This window comes from Pantherophis guttatus, chromosome 5 (assembly GCF_059756535.1).
Source record: "Pantherophis guttatus breed Tessera chromosome 5, ASM5975653v1, whole genome shotgun sequence".
Lineage (NCBI taxonomy): Eukaryota > Metazoa > Chordata > Lepidosauria > Squamata > Colubridae > Pantherophis > Pantherophis guttatus.
This window is the reverse complement of record NC_142067.1, coordinates 66,953,261-66,973,278: the sequence shown is the minus strand read 5'-3', so window position 1 is coordinate 66,973,278 and position 20,018 is coordinate 66,953,261. Positions and strand designations below refer to the sequence as shown.

General features: G+C 38.0%; 1 protein-coding gene across 3 annotated transcripts in view; it reads right to left on the bottom strand.

The window, feature by feature from the left end:
• DMD (dystrophin) overlaps nucleotides 1–20,018 on the bottom strand; it is a 2,041,544-nt gene that overhangs the window by 1,363,150 nt on the left and 658,376 nt on the right. For all 3 annotated transcript variants that reach the window (XM_087871305.1, XM_087871306.1, XM_087871307.1), the window contains exons 11-12: nucleotides 4,593–4,743; nucleotides 1,471–1,590 (exon numbers count right to left, since the gene is read on the bottom strand). In XM_087871305.1, the coding sequence (XP_087727431.1) occupies nucleotides 1,471–1,590; nucleotides 4,593–4,743 (271 nt within the window). The remainder of the gene's footprint in view (nucleotides 1–1,470; nucleotides 1,591–4,592; nucleotides 4,744–20,018) is intronic.

Sequence of the window (20,018 nt, the reverse complement as noted above, 5' to 3'; positions counted from 1 at the left end):
ACAACACACATCAACATTGCACTCCTATGGGGCAAGCTGAAATTCTGCACTATAAAATGCATTCCTAAAAAGCCAGATATTTATGGCCCTTCAGAAGCCCAGTGAGATGGGAAAGTACAAGACATGTGGGCATAACTCATTCTATATTGTATTATCTAGCCAAATATACTCATCTGAAAAAAAAAAGATAAGTAGAGTTGGATCTTGTTATAAACTGAATGGGACACTAGTAGGAGAAAAAACCCTGGTTAAAATCTAATTATATGTAGAATAGAAAGCATAAAGAGAGTGTGCAAGAAAGCAATATGGACAAAAATATGGACATATTAATGCAGTCAGTAGGACTGTTTTTGTCCTTTCCTTTTAAAAAAGTTTATACTTGAGACAATTCTAATTCAGACAATTCCTGAAGGAAATACAGCTATTCATTGTTAGGTTTTTTTCCCTAGAAAAATAACATTTATATTTATCAGTGTATCTTACATAACTTGTCAGTGACCAAAATAAAATATTTTGAATTCTTTAGAACTGGATTAGAACCTCCATTATTCTAGCAATCAGCAGCAAGTCAAATGATACAAATTCAGATTAACACTAAAAGAGTATCTGAAATACTGAAATGCATGATTTAGAAGCAAGTACAGTACTGTGAAAAGTACTGTACTTGCAAACAAGTACAGTACTGGTTTTTCACAGTAAACCAGGTCTCAATAGTTTAATAAGATGCAAATACTGAAAGTACAATAATCAAGAGACTATACCAATATAGAAATTACCATTGTAAGTAGCAAATGTTAATTATAGGTTTAAAAATGCTGTTCCCTATAACAGTTTCAAAATTAGCTATCAGAATGAAAGCAATGCTTCACTAATTTATTCATTATTCTTACAATGTGGCCTTACATTAATGGCAGCACACACTCATATTCACAGACAAATCTGACATTATGATAAATCATAACCAATTATTGTATCACTATAATCCCAGGTTCACTGAAATTATCATAGCATTACTGTACATTCAAGTGATTTTTCCTACTGTGCATATTTTTAAATTTGACTGTAATGTCAATTACATTTTTTAGAGGGGAGAACTTTTTTAGTAAAATTGTATGGAAAGGGCAAGTGAAAAATAAAAGTGTACAGGAATACACTTGAAAGGTAATATTTGCCAATTCAGATTTAATAAGTAAAATACTTGTTCTTCCTGGTCATAAATTATTCATTCATTCAAGTATCTCTGAATTGTGTTGAAATAAAAGTGGCACATGTCTGACACTTTTCTCCTGAATAGTAGCTAGGATAATAGTTCTTTATGGAATGTAAACCAACATTAGAGTGACCAATTCAGTTTTAAACAATATTAACATTTTTACTTTTTATTTACTGTAGAATTATATATTTTCAGTATAACTTAGATGTAGGAGGAATGTGCATGGAATCATATAGCAATCTTAATTTAGTAATTACCTGAAGTTTTTGTTCTAATGCAACTGTAGCCCTATCTCCACTAGCTTCATCTATTACAACTACCATATGAGTGAGTGAATTAACTTTGACTTGTTCCTGTTCTAAGTCTTCTTGAAGAATCTATAATAAAAAAGAAAAAACTGTTAAAAAATAAACACGACAGCTTGTTTTGCTTTTCTTGAACTGAGTTATTTAGAGCCATAAGGACAGGCATTAATTATTAGTTACAACTACAGTATAACAAAGACCTCACTGAAAACTTTGTGCCAAAACACACAGTGAAACATAGTTTGTATAATTTCTATTACATTAAACATAGATAAATTTCTATCTAACTTAGAAAGACACAAATGGAATATTCAAAAAAAGCTATTGAATCATGAATCCACCCCCTTAAAAGTCTTATTCTTTTCCTCAATTTTTAAAAGATGAAAATCTATCACATTTACCGGAAATAAGCATCACCCAAGGCAGGGAAAATTCTGAGAAAACAAGTATAGGATTGCAGTTTTTAAAATTTACAATAATAATTATCTTTTAGCTATGAGACATAATTTTAGTTGCATTCATTTTGGTATAACTATAGAGTATCCTTATTTATTATTCATTTTCTATGCAGCATCTAGACTTGAACAGTCTCTTTGAATGTGTTTTACATTTATGGTTACATTAAAAGTCAAATTATTACAAGCATAAATGACTCAATAAAATATATATTTCTAGAGGACTGTTTAAAAATTGTACTATGTTCTATACATTTTAAGGAGCAGTATTTCAAAAGTATAGCACTGAAAAAGTATGTCTGTCTGACTGTCTCTCAGTCAATCTAATCTAATCTAATCTAATCTAATCTAATCTAATCTAATCTAAACTATACTTTTCTAGAGGATTTTTTAAACACTCATGGTTCAAATAATATATGGCTAATCTGCACTTATTAGAACAGATCCAAGTTGAAAGGGGGAGTTGGTTTTAGTTTTTTGAATATAGGGAATATAGACTGACTTCTGCACTCTGAGTCTTATTATACAAAGGGAGTCAGGATACCAAACCATGCTTCATTTTAAAGGATATATTTTTTGTTAAAACCAGCCATTAATCTCCATTAATTACAACAGGCATAAATACCTGCCTTGGTAGAATTGTAATCTATTTTAGTAGAAATATTGTGGAAAAATAAAAGGAAGGAAGGCAAAGTCTAATCAGAAAAGTTGTATATAAAAGTATAGCCAGACCTGGTTAGTCCCTAAATAGGAAACTACAAGAAAATCAAAGGGTGTAACTAGAGCTGACTATAGCTATCCTAAGTATAAACATATATACATTCTGTGTGAAGATAATGGCTAAGTATTTTTGCATGACTGCCAAGAAATTGGCATGTACTTATTAGGGTTTAAGTCTTTAGTTTAATTGCATGAATATTAAACAAAGCCAAAGTAATTTTGTTGGGTAGCTTTTGCATGCTTGGACATGTTTAACTCAATGTTTTAAGGCAAAATATATAAAACACTAGAATATAAATAAAACAAAAAAACAAAAAAGCAGGTAAAAACAAAATATAGCATTTATCATTAGAATACATATTTTACATAATGTATCAGATATTTTAATTTAATCAACCTCACAGGACTTCATCTGTTGGTCTAGATTGCATAGATATACCATTAATAAAAAGAGACTACCTATCAATGCAGATAAACAAGCAGGTTTTCTTGAAATGATAGAAAATTCTGGATGAATCTTAAGCACGTAACAATGAATGTACATTTTCTGTTTTTCATTTTAATGCCAACTTACTGCTTCCAAAATTGCATAGCCAAAGGCTATTTCAGATCTATGTTAGACATAACTAGTAGACTAACTACTTTACAATTAGAATGCATGGAAAACTGGTAAATATTTGGACTGCATAGGATTTAGGGTCACGTATGTATTGTCGGGAATTTTAATAACTAGAAGAAATATGAAAAATTCAAAATTTTGAATCTATCAAATAACTCCAGCATCAAGTGTTTCATTAAAAAGTATATCTCATCCATAGAAGGTCAGTTATACATGATGCTAAAAATAAAGAAAAAGGTAGAAATACAGATAGCATCATACACAACATTAGTATCTATTAAAGTATACCTGAGATTTTATTTTTTATTTTTTATTTTTTTAAAAAATTTGATTTATATGCCGCCCTTCTCCGAAGACTCAGGGTGGCTTACAATGTGCTCAGCAATAGCCTTCATCCTTTTGTATATTTATACAAAGTCAGCTTATTGCCCCCACAACTGGGTCCTCAATTTACCTACCTTAGAAAGGATGGAAGGCTGAGTCAACCTTGAGCCTTGGCGAGATTCGAACCCTGCAGTAATTGCAGGCAGCTGGTCTTAATAACCAGCTTAATAACAGGGTGCCTTAAACCCCTGTACTACCAAGGCTCTTTATTATTAATCAGTTAATGGTGTGTGTGTGTGTGTGTGTGTGTGTGTGTGTGTGTGTGTGTGTGTCTAAAAAAATGTCTTAGACTACAACATAAATGCACAACAGAAGCACATTTTATCCAATTCTTTTGTTCATTATGTGCTGGCGTGTGGCTTTTATAATTAAATTCATTTTTCAAAATACTTCATCTTTTGTATATAAAGGCAGGTACTCAGCTTGAATACTTTACTGTGCTTGGGGGCTGCAATACAAAGTCACAGCACTGCTAATGAGATTAGAAATCCCAATTATAATAACTAATAGTGTTGATTCGCTACTAGAGCACTTTAAAAAGAAAGCATATAATAGCAAAAGAAAGAAACAAGGGAATAATAAAATCTGAAACATTATTATTGTATTTTGAAATAAATAGCATGTTGCAATTCCCTTTCCTCATATCATTCCAGAATATTTTTTATTATGTGAATAATGAAAGAAAAATAAGTAAATAAAATTATAACATCCTTATCTTATTAATATAAAATCTAATTCTATGCAATGTTCCAAAATTGTGGTATTTTTTATATTAAATTAGAATTACAAAACAAGATGTTTCATTTTATATAAATATTACTTTTACATAATACTGTGCTGATATTTACACAAAGAAATGCTAAAAAATAATGTGGCTCTTGAAAACTACAGCTTACCTTATGTTCTTCCACCTGCTTCTTTAAGCTTTCTAGATCAGGTCCCAAAGGTTCTGACTCCATCTTTGCTGTTCTTTTTTCTGTTTTAGCTAACCAGTCAGATAGCTCAGTGAGCTGCTGATTTTGTAAATCCATTAGAGCTTGGTGTAAACTAGAAATAAATATTTTTTTTAAATGAATAAAAATAAACTAAAGAATTCAATATATCTGCTACATCTTGAATATTCAGTTGAATAACTTAAACCTGTTGATTAGAAATTCTATTACAAATCATTGTTTTAACACTCAGTCTGTAGCTGCATTTCTATAATCAATGCAAATGAAACTAAAATGAACAAATCATATTAAATACAGAAGACGCTGTCAATAGACAAAGACTTTTTAAGAGTTTGTACTCAGAAATAAATCCAATTCGGCAAAGAGCAAAAAGGAAACTGACAATCATTTTGAAGTCAGCCGAGTTCTCTCTCTCTCTCTCTCTCTCTCTCTCTCTCTCTCTCTCTCTCTCTCTCTCTCTGGGGTGTGGGTGTGTGGGTGTGTAATTTGATGAAATGGCAAAACAAGCATGAACACTTTTTTGTATAAGTTTTATTAAAAGTTTTAAAAAGAGAATAAAATTAAAAATTAACAAAAAATAATACAAAGTAAAGAAAGAAAAGAAAAAAGAAGAGAAACAGATGAAAGGATAAAATGCAAAAAGAAAGGATAAAAAGAAATAGGAAGAGACTTCAAATTTCTTTTTCAGCAAATACAAGTACAAAATTATTTCTTACTCTATTGCTACAAAAAAACTCTTCTGATATCTAATATTTTCTAAACAACAAAAATACAAATAAAAAGTTCATTTTTTTCTGTTTCATACAAAAAGTCTATAAAGGGGTTACAGTCAGCAATAAATGTGTTTGCTGTCTTTCCTGTAATCAAAGAAGTCAGCAACCATGAATTCTTGACTGAATATTTGTTTTTGCTTTGCCTCATCAATACCCCTTCCCAGTACTCAAATGAGTACCTTCCCAGTACTCAAATGATAGGAAACTCTATTACTCTCATTATCCTTACATAGTTCTTGTTTTTCACATTTGCTTCTCTTGTATTTTTGTTAAAACTGTACAACAGTCTTCCAAAATAATTGAAGACATCATCTCCCCAAGCTCATTGAATTTCCACATCCATTCCTATTCTTCAGGGCTTATACCTTTAAAATACCCAGTGACATAAGGAAGATAAAATTTGATCAAAAGTTACTTTCCCTTCAATTTGTTCTTGAGAGACTCCTACCGGTATGACATCACAGCAGTGGGAAGCAGGTAAGGAGTCTCCTGATGCCCATTTCCTTTTTGGCGTTTGGCGGCTTAATTTGGCTGTTGCCGTTCATGTTTAGATCGGCAAAAGAAGAGGGGATCACAGGGCGATCGCGGGGTGGTGTGGATCCCTCAGGAAACCCTGAAACTCCCCCCGAGGTGCCGACGCTGAAAGAAGGCATCCAATATGGTGCCCCTAATCTGTGGGTCTGCCACTATCTGAAGTCTACTATCATCATACTATAACCAATAAGCGGCTGGTGGCTGATATTGAAGATCGGACTTTACTGCATTACTTCTATCTACATTGGAACAGATATCTGAGTACTGATTACTAATCCAGAGATCAGGAAGCGGCAGGGAGGAGGAGGCCGAAGACAACGCAGAAAACTAACCGATGATCGCTGAGGGCTGCTGGTTCGGACAAAGACAGTCTGAAGGTGATCGTGGAACTGCTGTTGGATTTATTGGATTTTTTACTTGCTACCCACCTGTTTGAATTGCTACAGACTGAGTTGAGTCAAGTGGTGGAAGAGGAGTAAGGAGTATGGTGACTCAGCTATATGATCTAAGTCTCCATTAGAGCGGTTGGGAGAAGAAAGGAAAGTGGAAGTTTATAGACTGAACATTCCTAGTGATATAAAAGACTTGAACACGATCTTATGGCTGATACTGGAATTGCACATTGATTGGGGCTAATTTGACTCTTTCTCTTTCTCTCCCTCACAACTTTTCCTTTTCTCAAGCCTTAAAGATTGAAGTTGAACAAGTTTCATGATTATTAGCAATAAATTACTTAAATTGTTTTTTTTTTTTGATAAATAGCCTAATTGATGGGGGGAAGAAGCTTCTAGATTCATCAAGTCTTTTAAATTAATTAGTTGATGGGTGATTGATATATATATATATATATATATATATATATATATATATATATACATAATTAAGATTGGATAGACTATCTGTTTATCTTGTTGAACTCTTTTAATTGAGACATTTATGAATTTGTATTTGTGAATGTTTATGAATTGATAATTGACGATTAGAGCTAAAATAACTAGTTCAGAGTATTGCAAATAAGTAAAGTAAAGTAACATACAGGATAAAGAGAATAAGATTAGAATAAAGATACACGCTGTATGCTAGAGTGGAGCAACCTTTTCTGTCTAACAAAGATGGCTACAACCACAATTACTACCAAGAAGAAGATACCTACAGTATCATCAATCTCATCTCCAGTTACGACCTCACCAATGGCACATAAATCATTGGAAGATATGACATCAATGACATCAATAGGGAAAGCCTCAAGTGCAACTGGAATACCCTCAAATCTTCATGATATTCTTAAAACACTACAAGATACAATGACGACAATAGTAAAAAACCAAGAAACAACGTCTAAAAGAATAGATGAATTGAAATCAGATGTAACAGTGGTGAGGGATGAGCTACGGCAAATGAATGTCAAAATGGAAGAGACGAACTTGACAATGATGTCACATGGGGATCGGATTGTGGAAATGGAGATTAAAGTGGGGAAAGTGGAGGAGAAGGTGATGCGACTGGAAACAAGACAATCTAGGGAAAATAAGAAGCTGGAAGATGAATTAATATTTATGGAGATGGATAGGGCAGCCTTCTACATACAGTTTCAGAATATTGCGGAGGATAAAGATGAGAACTTGGACCAAATTATGACGGATATGGTGGCAGAGATTACAGGGAAAGATAGAGAAGAAGTTTATCAATATATAGATGAAACTTTTCAAGTATTTACCAGTTATGCTAGACGTCATAACCTACCAAAAGAAGTCTATGTATGCTGCACCAAGAAGACATTATGTGATGAGGTACTACAAAAAGAGAGAGATCAAAAAATAAGTTATAAAGGATGAGAAATAATTATCCTAAGTCAACTACCAAAACGGGTAAGAGAAATAAGGAAAAATTATGAATTTCTTATGAGGAGGCTTCAGAAGATGGGGATTCGTTATAGATGGCTATTACCGGATGGGCTGATTATAAGCTGGCAAGATAAGCAGATATGTATAGAAGACCTAAGAGATGTGCAGGAATTTTTTGATGTTTAAAGCTGATAAGCAAGAGAGTGAGGAAGAGGTAGAAAGCGAAAGCCAAGAAGAGTTGCTTGAAATGGAAACGATAAAAGAGCAGAAGGCTTTAAGAGAAAAAGGAGAAGACCAAACCATTGGGGGCTCGGGATCCCAGATAGTGATGAGACAGAAAAAGAAATGGATTGAAAGAACCAAATAAATAAACTGGCAGGAGATGGACTTCGGTTAATATCTATCAACATTAATGGATTAAACCTGCCGAATAAAAGGAAGAAAATACAAATGAAGTTACAGCGGAGGAGATATCAAATAATATGCTTGCAGGAAGTACATATTAAAAAAGGTTACCAGAATTTACTCTTATGTCCCAAATTAGGTGATCTATTTGTGTCCTTAGCTGACAAAAAAAAAAAAAAAAAGAGGAGTTGCGATATATATATACAGAAACATTCGGAACCCAAAAATTTTTTTGCTGATGAAGAGGGAAGATTCTTGTTGGTGGAAATTAAAATATGCCAAAGGAAGGTTTTACTAGGAAATATATATGCCCCTAACTGTAACCAGAAAAAAATTTATAATATTTAATTAATTTAATTTAATTTAATTTAATTTAATTTAATTTAATTTAATTATTTAATTTAATTAATTTAATTTAATTTAATTTAATTTAATTTAATTTAATTTAATTTAATTTAATTTAATTTAATTTAATTTAATTTAATTTAATTTCCAATTTATATACCGCCCTTCTCCCTGAGGACTCAGGGCAGTGTACAGCCAAAATAAGAACATAGAATACAAATATTAAAAAACAGTTAAAAATATATATAAATTTGGCCCAAAATTTAAGAAATCACAAACCGATTAAAAGAATTTAAAAAATTTCTTCTTAAGCCAGCCCGGCTTGCTGGAAAAGATGGGTTTTAAGGGCATGACGGAAGGCACTGAGGTCATGGATTCTCCTTATCTCAGGGGGCAACTGATTCCAGAGGGTAGGAGCCCCCACAGAGAAGGCCCTCCCCCTGGGGGTCACCAGCCTACATTGTTTGGCTGATGGCACCCTGAGGAGGCCCTCTCTGTGGGAGCGCACGGGACGATGGGAGGTCGTCGGTAGCAGCAGGCGGTCTCGCAGATAGCTAGGCCCTATGCCATGGAGCGCTTTAAAGGTGATGACCAACACCTTGAAGTGCACCCGGAAGACCACTGGGAGCCAGTGCAGCTCGCGCAGGAGCGGTGTTACATGGGAGCGCCATGTTGCTCCCATCACTACCCGCGCTGCTGCATTCTGGACCAGTTGGAGCCTCCGGGTGCTCTTCAAGGGGAGCCCCATGTAGAGAGCATTGCAGTAGTCAAGGCGAGAGGTGACGAGAGCGTGAGTGACTGTGCACAAGGAATCCCAATCAAGAAAGGGCCGCAACTGGCGAATCAGGCGAACCTGACAAAAGGTCCCCCTGGTTACAGCCGTCAGATGTTCCTCCAAGGACCACTGCATATCCAGGAGGACTCCCAGATTGTGAGCCCTTTCAGTGGGGGCCAAAGACTCACCCCCAATAGTCAGTGATGGAGTCAACTGGCTATATCGGGATGCCGGGAGCCACAGCCACTCTGTCTTGGAAGGGTTGAGTTTGAGCCTGTTCCTCCCCATCCAGATCCGCACAGCCTCCAGGCACTGGGACATCACTTCAAGGGCATCGTTGGGGTGGCCTGGGGTGGAGATGTACAGCTGGGTGTCATCAGCGTACTGATGGTATCTCACCCCGAAGCCACGGATGATCTCACCCAGAGGCTTCACATAAATGTTGAACAGAAGGGGTGAGAGGACCGATCCCTGCGGCACTCCACAGATGAGAGGCCTCGAGGTCGACCTCTGCCCCCCTGCCAACACAAACTGCGACCAGTCGGAGAGAAAGGAGGAGAACCACCGTAACACAGTGCCTCCCATCCCCAACTCTTCCAGCTGGTGCAGCATGATACCATGGTCGATGGTATCAAAAGCCGCTGAGAGATCTAACAGGACCAGAACAGAGGAACAACCCCTGTCCCGAGCCCTCCAGAGATCATCAACCAATGCGACCAATGCCGTTTCCATAATATGATTTATAACAAACTAAACGAATTGAAGTATGAACATGTTTGCTTAATGGGCGATTTTAATGCAGTTATGGATGCCACTAAAGATTATGCCAGGGGGTGAATATGGGAAACAGGAAAGGGGTAAGGAAGACACTGCTTTGATATGTGATCAAATTCGGGATGAACTAGGATTGGAAGATGTTTGGAGAGTTGCACATCCAGGTGAGGTCCAATTCACATATTTCTCCCCTAGACATAGGACATGGCCCAGGATAGATATGATTTGGGTTACTCCAGAAATATTAAGATTGACTGTAGAAACAGAAATTGGACCAAACGAATGGGCGGATCACAATCCAGTGATAGTAAACTGGAAAGAAAGAAAGTATAGGGGAAGGTGGACAATGAGGATAGATTTGGTAAGGGAGGAGGAATTTGTCGCGGGATTGAAAAAAGAACTAAAGCTTTTCTACGAGGAAAATAGATGAGAGGATACCTCGCTACAAAATATTTGGGATACTATGAAAGCGGTTATAAGAGGATATTCGATAAAAATTTCGGTGCATAAATGGAAATTAGAGAGAGAAAAGTGGGGCAAAATTCTAGAAGAATTAGAAAAGGAAAAGAGGGCATTACAACTAGACCCGAGAAATGGGAAGATAAAAGAGAGAAAAGACTTTCTTAAGCATAAATTATCATTATTGGACCAAGAGGAACTGGCGAACAAAATCAAGAGGGGGAGGCAACATTTTTTTGACTACGCTAATAAAGCAGGTAAATGGCTCTCGTATAGGTTAAGAAAAGAAGCAGAAGCAAAGAGAATTGATGCCTTACAAGATGGAGAGGGAACTCTCGTGGGAAATGTGGAAGGGAAAAAGAGGGTAATTATACAATTTTTTGAATACAGGAGACGCAAGTAAGAGCATACCTTGGAAACTTGAAATTAGCTAAAATCCCACAAAACATGAAGAAAATTCTTAATTCAGAGATCAGGGAAGGAGAAATTGAAAATGCTATTAAGAAGCAGAAATGTGGCAAATCACCGGGACCGAATGGATTGCCAGCTGAACTATATAAAGAGATATATGATATATTATTGTTAAACATGAAAGACTTATTTAATGAAGTACTAACTAAAGGTACAGTTCCCAGATCATGGATGGAAGCTTATATCACGTTGCTTCCCAAACCTGATTCTGATCGAACACAGATTAAAAACTATAGATCCATCTCCCTACTAAATTCGGACTACAAAATATTTGCATCAATATTAACGGAAAGATTAAAGTTTTTTTTAAACGAATACATCCACCAAGATCAAAATGGCTTTTTGCCATATAGACATTTACGAGATAACATTAGAATCATCATGGATATATTGGAATATTATGAAACACATATAGACAAAGAAATGGTTCTAATGTTTCTTGACGCGCAAAAGGCATTTGATAGGGTTAATTGGGACTTTATTTTATTACAAATTGAGGAGATGGATTTTGGATTTAGTTTTATGCAAGCTATATGGGCACTTTATACGGCGCAATATGCAAGAGTGTTAATTGAAGGTGAAACAACAGAGGAGATACAAATAAGTAGGAGAACTAGGCAAGGTTGCCCGCTATCACCGCTATTATTTATTTTGACTCTGGAACCTTTACTAAATCAAATCAGACAAAACAAAGAAATAAAAGGAACCAATGTTAGGAAAGAAGAGTTTAAAATACAAGCATTTGCAGATGATCTCGTTTTTATATTGGAGGAGCCAATGACTTCGGGGTCAAATTTGTTAACAAGTATTGAGGAATTCGGCGTAGTAGCGGGTCTACAAATTAACAGAGATAAAACCAAATTACTTGTTAAAAATCTTAAGGGGACACGGAAAATGGAGATAGAGAATGTGTTGGGAATACAAATAGTTAAAAAGTAAAATACTTGGGCATATGGTTGACCCCAAAATGCTCCTCGATAAAGAAGAACAACTATGATAAACTCATTTTGCAAATGGAACAGGATCTAGATAGGTGGAGGAAAGTACAGCTATCCCTGCTAGGAAGAGTGGCAGTGATAAAGGCACACATGTTACCAAAATGGATATATCTTTTCCAAACGGCTCCTGCAAGAGGAGAAAAAAGGTTTTTTAGTAAACTGGATCAGATAACTGGGAAATTCATATGGCAAGGGAAAAAGCCACGTATTAAAAGGAAAATGATGCAGGAACATAAAACAAGGGGAGGTTTGGGGCTCCCCAATTGGGAGCGGTATTACCAAGCTTCTTGCCTGGTTTGGGTAAAAGATTGGATAACACTGAAGAGGAAGCGTATATTAAAAATTGAAGGGTATAATTTGCAGCAGGGGTGGCATTATTTTCTCTGGCCAATCAAGACAGGACAGCATAAATATTTCACGAATCACTATGTAAGGGGATGTTTGATTAAGGTATGAGATAAGATTAAGGGAATGATGTCTAGTAAGGTCCCATATTGCTTTGTGACACTTGAAGCGACTACATACCCACCTCTATATAATTTGGATAAACCTGTGATGTACAAGGAATTGCTGGATGGTGGAGGTAACCTTAGATCTAGAGTGGACCTACAATTACGGGGAATTAATTTGGACTGGTGGGCATACGTACAAGTTCAAGCAAGGTATCAAAAAGATAAAGTTAATGGGGGGATCTTTATTTCACCACAAGAGTTCGATAAGGCCCTCCTGGAAGGTGATAAGAAATGTATCACTAAGGTATATAACCTCCTCCTGTCCTGATTTATAGCTGATGAAGTAGTTAAAGACTCGATGATAGCCTGGGCGAGGAATTTCGGATATACATTAGATCTGGAAAAATGGCAACAATATGGAATAGAAATGCAAAAATGACGATGGCAGTGTCTTTCAAAAAATATATATTTAAAATGTTATATAGATGGCATATACCACTAGCAAGAATCACAAAGATGTTCCTTGGAACTTCAGCAGAATGTTGGAAATGTGGGGCAGCCAGGGGTACATTTTACCACCAATGGTGGACATGTTTACAAGCCCAAAGCTATTGGAGTAAGATAAAGGATTGGCTCATGAGACCAGAGGTCTACTTATTAGGAATAAATCCTGGGGGTATAAGGAAAATAGACTGGTACCTTTTTATACATATTACCACTGCGGCTAGAATTGCATATGCACAATTTTGGAAAGGGAAAGAAGTACCATCAGACCAGATGATTATTAAAAAAAAATTGTGGTGTGCAGAATGTGATAGATTAACATATATTCTTAAAGATAGACAAGAATCAACCTTCAATCAAAGCTGGGATAAATGGTACAAATGGATAGAAGTAAAAATGCCATGAGGTAGATGTTAGGAAAGCATATAGCATAGATTTGTTGATACTAAATATATTATACTAAATATATATAAGGTAATATTAGATGTAAGAAGATTAACAAGTGTAAGGTGCAATGTGGAAAATTTAATCAAAGATGTAGTATGATGGTATATAATTGTATGTACATGGGGGTTTAATCAACCCTAGTTGTATGTATGTGATTTTGTTTTGTTAACGTATTCTTTTTGTTTTTGTTTGTCTTCAGTTTATAATAAAAATTTTAAAAAAAAATTAAAAAGAGAGACTCCTACCGTGAAATTCTAATATAATAACATTTAAGGTTTATACAATAATAAAAGCCTTCTGAGTTCAATTTCATAACCTCGAAGAAGCTGTAAACTTCATTTGAATAACTCCAGTTCAGGCAAGACTAGTATACCAATGTCCGTCCTCTAAATTGTTTTGCTGGACATTTTGCAAAAAATCATCCATTTCATCCATCATCCATTTCAAAAATCATCCAATCATCCATTTAAACCTTAATTCAGTTGTCAGTTTTCAGTTAGGCTTGGAAGAAGATACCCTAAGCACAATTTAGGTGGTTTAGAATATTTATTACAGACAAATATGAAACTCTGACAAAGTATTTGGTTGCTTATGTCAGAACAAACAATTTAAAGCCTTTAAAAATCTAGTTTTAAAACATTAAATTTATTTTGCTGATTTTCTAAGTTAACAAAGTTTACTCAATAGCAAGTAGTGTTGTAGGATTTCAAAGTCCATTTCTCTTCACTGATGCTACTCAACACTTAGACCAATTCTTGGTACAACCTGATGCCTCAGAAGTTGGGGTTCTTCTCCATTAGAGAAAGAGTGGGAAAGGCTCTCCTCCTCCTTTGACCAGCTGAATGAAACTATGACATTTTCAATAAAATTTGCTTATGGTAAAGTCAACATTCCAGCAATAGAGGCACTTCCTGGGAGGTGCTGTCCACCCAATAAAGAATTTGGAAGTCCTGCAGTAAATACAATCTCTCATACTTGACTAATCAGGTGGACAGATTTTATCCTGTTTCAATTATTATATCACCAATATTCTTGGCTCACAGACATGCTCACAGATGTTCTGCCAAATATGGAATGTAAAAAGATTCTACACTAACAAAAATGTAAATTGCCCAGAATATACAACTATGAGACTATTTGGGAACAATGAATAGACTATGAATAATACTATTGCAAAAGCTCACTAGAAAGCATATAAATAGGAACAAGAGGGGGACTTTTCTTTCAAGAGTTTCTATTTTTTTTCAGAAACAAAAGCTAGTTTACCTAGGGGGTTTCCTGTAATTTTATCCCCACAATAACACTGTAAGCAACACTTCTAATTTTTTTTTTTTAAAAATGTCACAAATGCAATCTAGAAAAAAAGTTTTAGCTACTTGGAATCATACTAGACAATTAAAACTTCTCAATATTATCGTTTGGATTCTTCTTAAAACTAAATACATATGTTACTCTTTTTCATTTCCTAGTCCCTCAAAGCATGTTGAAAACAACTCAACATATTTTTAATGACCTCAAAATACTGAGAACACTAGTAGGCTTTCAGTTCTAGCCATCCAATAAGTAAATGCAAAGAACAGAATGCAATTAATGTCCTTCATTTTGTATTTATTTCCCTATTATTTCTCATCATCCTGTCAGAGTATGAATACTCATGGACTGGAATAAATCAGCCAATGGGGAATGAATGGAGACATGGTAACAAGGTCAGCCAATGAATAGGCATGGTAACCGGCTCAGCCAATGAAGGCTGTTTTAGAAACAGAAACTTAAGCTAGAGGTCTGGTTTAGGCAACTGAGTCTGTACAAAAGCTTAACTGCCATGTATAGAGGAGGCTCTCTTGGTATTAAGCTCTGAACTCTGAAGCTGCAAACTTGTCTGTCTGCTGTGCTCTGCTTGTGTTTTGCTTGTAACTGTTATCACGTTGAAGAAGAATCTATATTGGTATTGTACATTTATCTTCCTTACCAATCTGGTTTCAGGCATGGTCACAGCACGGAAACGGCATTGATCGCCCTAGTCAATGATCTCTGGTGGGCCAGGGATGGGGGTTGTTCCTCCATCCTGGTCCTTCTTGACCTCTCAGCGGCTTTCGATACCATCGACCAGGGTATCCTGCTGCAGCGGCTCGGGGGGATGGGGTTAGGAGGCACTGTCTTACAGTGGTTCTCCTCCTATCTCTCTGGTCGTCTGCAGTCTGTTTGGGCGGGGGGTCAGGGATCCTCCCAGAGGCCTCTCACTTGTGGGGTGCCTCAGAGATCGGTTCTCTCCCCTCTGCTCTTTAACATCTACATGAAACCGCTGAGTGAGATCATTCATGGTTTGGGGGTGAAGTATCATCAATATGCTGATGATACCCAGCTTTACATCTCCACCCCTGACCACCCTAGGGATGCCCTTTCCGTGATGTCCCACTGCCTGGAAGCGGTGCAGGTTTGGATGGGGAGGAACAGACTTAGACTCAACCCTTCCAAGACTGAGTGGCTGTGGATGCCGGCATCCCGGGATCTGGAGGTTCCATCTTTAATGATCAGGGGAGAAACTCTTGCTCCCTCCGATAGGGTCCGCAACTTGGGTGTCCTCCTGGATTCTCAGCTGTCCTTAGAGGACCATCTGATGGCCGTAACCAGGGGGGGCCTTCGCACAGGTGCATCTTGTGTGCCAGTTGTGCCCTTTTGTAGACCGGGATGCCCTCGCCACGGTCACTCATGCCCTTGTTACCTCTAGGTTGGACTACTGTAACACCCTCTACATGGGCTGCCCTTGGGATGCATCTGGAAGCTCCAGCTAGTCCAGAACTCAGCCACACGGGTAGTTACGGGGGCGTCTAGATACTCCCGTGTAACACCTCTCCTGAGTGAGCTGCACTGGCTGCCGGTGGCGCTCCAGATACATTTCAAGGTGCTGGTGCTCATCTATAAAGCCCTTCATGGCTTAGGCCCGGGGTACTTGCAGGACCATCTCCAGCCACTCTCCCACCGTCCTGTGTGCTCTCACAGAGTCGGCCTCCTCAGGGTGCCATCAGCCAAACAATGTCGGCTGACGGCCCTCAGGAGGAGAGTGTTCTCTGTGGGAGCCCCGACCCTCTGGAATGGATTGCCCACCGAGCTCAGGACAGCCCCCGACCTTCTTTCTTTCCATCACGAGCTGAAGACGTGGCTCTTTCATCAACTCAACTGATCCGTTTGGGGTACACTGTCATAATTTTAAACTGTTTTTAATAGGGTTGCTGATTTTAATTTTATTTCATTGTGATTTGTATTGGAATTTGTCATTTTGTAAGCCGCCTTGAGTCCCCAGGGAGAAAGGCGGCATATAAATCGCAATAATAAATAAATAAATAAATAAATAAATAAATAAATAAATAAATAAATAAATAAGTAAGTAAGTAAGTAAGTAAGTAAGTAAGTAAGTAAGTAAGTAAGTTAATGAATCCTGCTGCATCAGTCTGCTTGTGTGTGCTTTAATTTCTGCAACAAACTCCGAAACATCCCAAATGTGGTTGATATTTATGAGGGAGAGATTCAAAGCTACCACAGTAATTTGTCTTTTGGAAGCTGAATCTCTTGGTGATGAAGTAAGAATGAATGGAATTATTTATTTTAAAAAGTAATTTTAGCAAGTCAAGCTTCACATAGCTTCAGAGAGTAAATGGATGTTGTAGTCTTAGATAAATAGAAATTCAGTCAGAAATTGGATCAGCAGCAAAACATAAATGGTAGTCTGAGATTGTATAGATGATTTTAGAATGATGAATCTGTTCTAATCTGTTAAATGATTGCGGATGGCAATTTCAGAGGAAAGGAATGTTGTACTCAACTGAACGTTTGTTCTATGTGCGCTGCGTGAGAGTCCAAGCAATGGATGATAACCTTGTCTGATTGGCCAGAGACTGAGTTGTAATTTGTTTAGTCATGCCTCCTCCTTCCTGTTTAGCTCCAATTTGTTAACAATGGTCTGGTTCTGGAGAAGATGTAACCTATAATGAGAAAAAACAGACTCTCCTGGACCCCTCTGGAATGTTAGGGAGGGATTGGACTCTCACGCAGTGCATATAGAATGAACGTTCAGGTTGTTCAGGTGAGTACAACGTTCTTTCTCCTGTGTGCTGCTTAGAGAGTCCAAGCAATGGAATATGCCCAAGCTAAGTATTCCTAGGGTGGGAAGTAGAAACCTCCAGGGTGCTGTCAACTGGAAGAACCTGTTGCAAGACCTGTCTCCCAAAGGCCACCTTTGCAGAGGCACACATGTCAAATTTGTAGTTTCTGATGAAGGGAGAAGGTGATGCCCAAGTAGCTGCCCTGCAGATCTCTAGTATAGAGGCCTGAGTGGCCCAAGCCGCCGTTGTGGCTGCACTTCTTGTAGAATGGACCATAATGCAGCCCGGAATAGGTCGAGCCTGATGATCATAAACTAGAGAAATACAGGCCTTGAGCCAGCAACCAATGGTGGATGGAGTCACCTTCGTGCCCAGAGACCTGGAGTGAAAAGAGATGAATAATGCCTCTGTCTTCCTGAAGGTGCTGTCCTGGTGATGTATATGTGCAGGGCTCTACGTACATCTAAGGTGTGCCACCGGCATTCTCTGTGGTGTTTGGGATTTGGACAAAAATCTAGTAAAATGACCTCTTGGGCCCAGTGGAACCAGGAGTTGATTTTTGGCATGAATGTCGAGTCCAGGTGGAGGATGACTCTGTCATGATGTATAATACAGAGATCCTTCCATACTGAGAGAGCTGCCAGTTCCGAGATTATTTGAGCAGAAATGATGGTGATGAGAAAGGCGACCTTAAGGGTCAGAAGCCTGAGGCTGGCGGAACTCAAATGCTCAAATGGCGAGGACATTAGTGCCTATAAGACTAGGAACAGATCTCAAGATGGGTATCTGTGAACAGACGAAGGTCACAGATTGGAAGCCCCTTTTAAAAAGCTATGAATCCTCGGATGTTGAGAGAGGGTTGAAGCTCCCTCGCAGGATAGAACAGTTGCCAAAGTGGCTACTTGTCTATGGAGGGTATTAACCGCTAATCCTGCCTCTAACCCTTCCTGCAGGAAGTCCAATACCTGAGGTATAGAGGCCGATGTTGGGGCTAGCACCTTTCTAGAGCACCAGCAGCAAAAGGAATTCCATGTGGCGCTGTATATGCGGGTTGTCAATGGACATCTTGCAAGGATGGTAGAGATTACCTTCCTAGAGAATTGGTCCTTTTTCAGGATCTCCCTCTCAAGCTGGCTCAGATGGCCAGCTGAAACCATTGAGGTTCCGGGTGTAGCACAGCCCCCTGGCTGAGGGAGATCCTGTCTGGAGGGATCCTCCAGGGAGGTGAGATTGATAGTGTCAATAAGTCCATGAACCAGGTCTGTCTGGGCCACTGAGGAGCTATGAGGAGAACTTCTGCTCCTTCCTCCAGGATCTTCTTGATGAATGACCCACTGATGGAATGGCCCTTAGATTCAGGTCTATCACTGGCAGTGGAGCTAAGAAACCCCTTTGCATAAGGGCAGCATCAATGCCCTTTTAATAGTTTGGGCAATCATATCGCACAGGTCTTGTGACAGTGCAGTGCCTTGGCCTTCCTCTAGGTGGAGCCCCGCCATGGTGGGCGTGAAAGTAGCAGAGGCATAGGAACACCTGTGGTGATGAGAGGGTCCTGGCTCAGGGTTGGTTATCCCCAAAGGTACATCCATGTCTGCTGCTGAATTTCCTGTCTGGTAATGGAGGCAGTAGGAGACCAACCAAACTGACTTGGCTGAGATTCCTGAATCAAAATTTCCTTGTTTAAGGAATCAAATGCTTCCCTACTGCAACCAGGTGTAAAAGTTCCTTACCAGCCTCTGCCTGTTTTTGGGCCTTATCAAATTGTTTTTCTAGTGCACGTTGTGATCTTTGTCAGATGCAGTTGTGGGGGAGGCTTGTACAGAGAGCTGGAATCTGGAAGAGGGCCCTTTAGACCTAGATTTCCCCTTTTTAGGAGCTGGAACCTCTGAGGCATGATGCCTGAAGGAGGGAGAGGCAGAGGTGCAAGAAGAGCTACTGCGAGATGCCATTTTGAGAAATACGAGGTAACTGTGAAACAGCAACAAAATCCCTCCTTAAATTGTCTCTATTAATTGCTGCCAATTGCTATTGAAATCACCTCCCTGGTATACGAAAACACCAGTATGGAGGGCAGTTTAGGGCTTCAGACATGCTAAGCTGACACCACAGCTTGAAAGCAAAGTAGAATTGCTTACTGGGATTACTGAAAGCCATAAATTGAATATAAATACCAAAAGAAATATAACAGCCCAAATAGTAATCAGTATATGAAACTCTGGGAGAAGATAACAAAAGAAATACTAATGGCAACTACAGGCTCAGCAACAATTACTAAGTCAAGTAAGAAAATACCATCAAACCAGATGATATTCACGGCCTCTCCAGCACAACAAAAATCAGTTGAAACTACGGAAAAAGATAAAGCAACCCCCACTCTTAGTATGCAAAACATTCATTCCGTATTAACGATGATCTAGGAAGGAAGGAATAGAATGCAAGAGACCATGGCACACAATCATGAGGAGACAAGGAAAAATCACGAGGAACT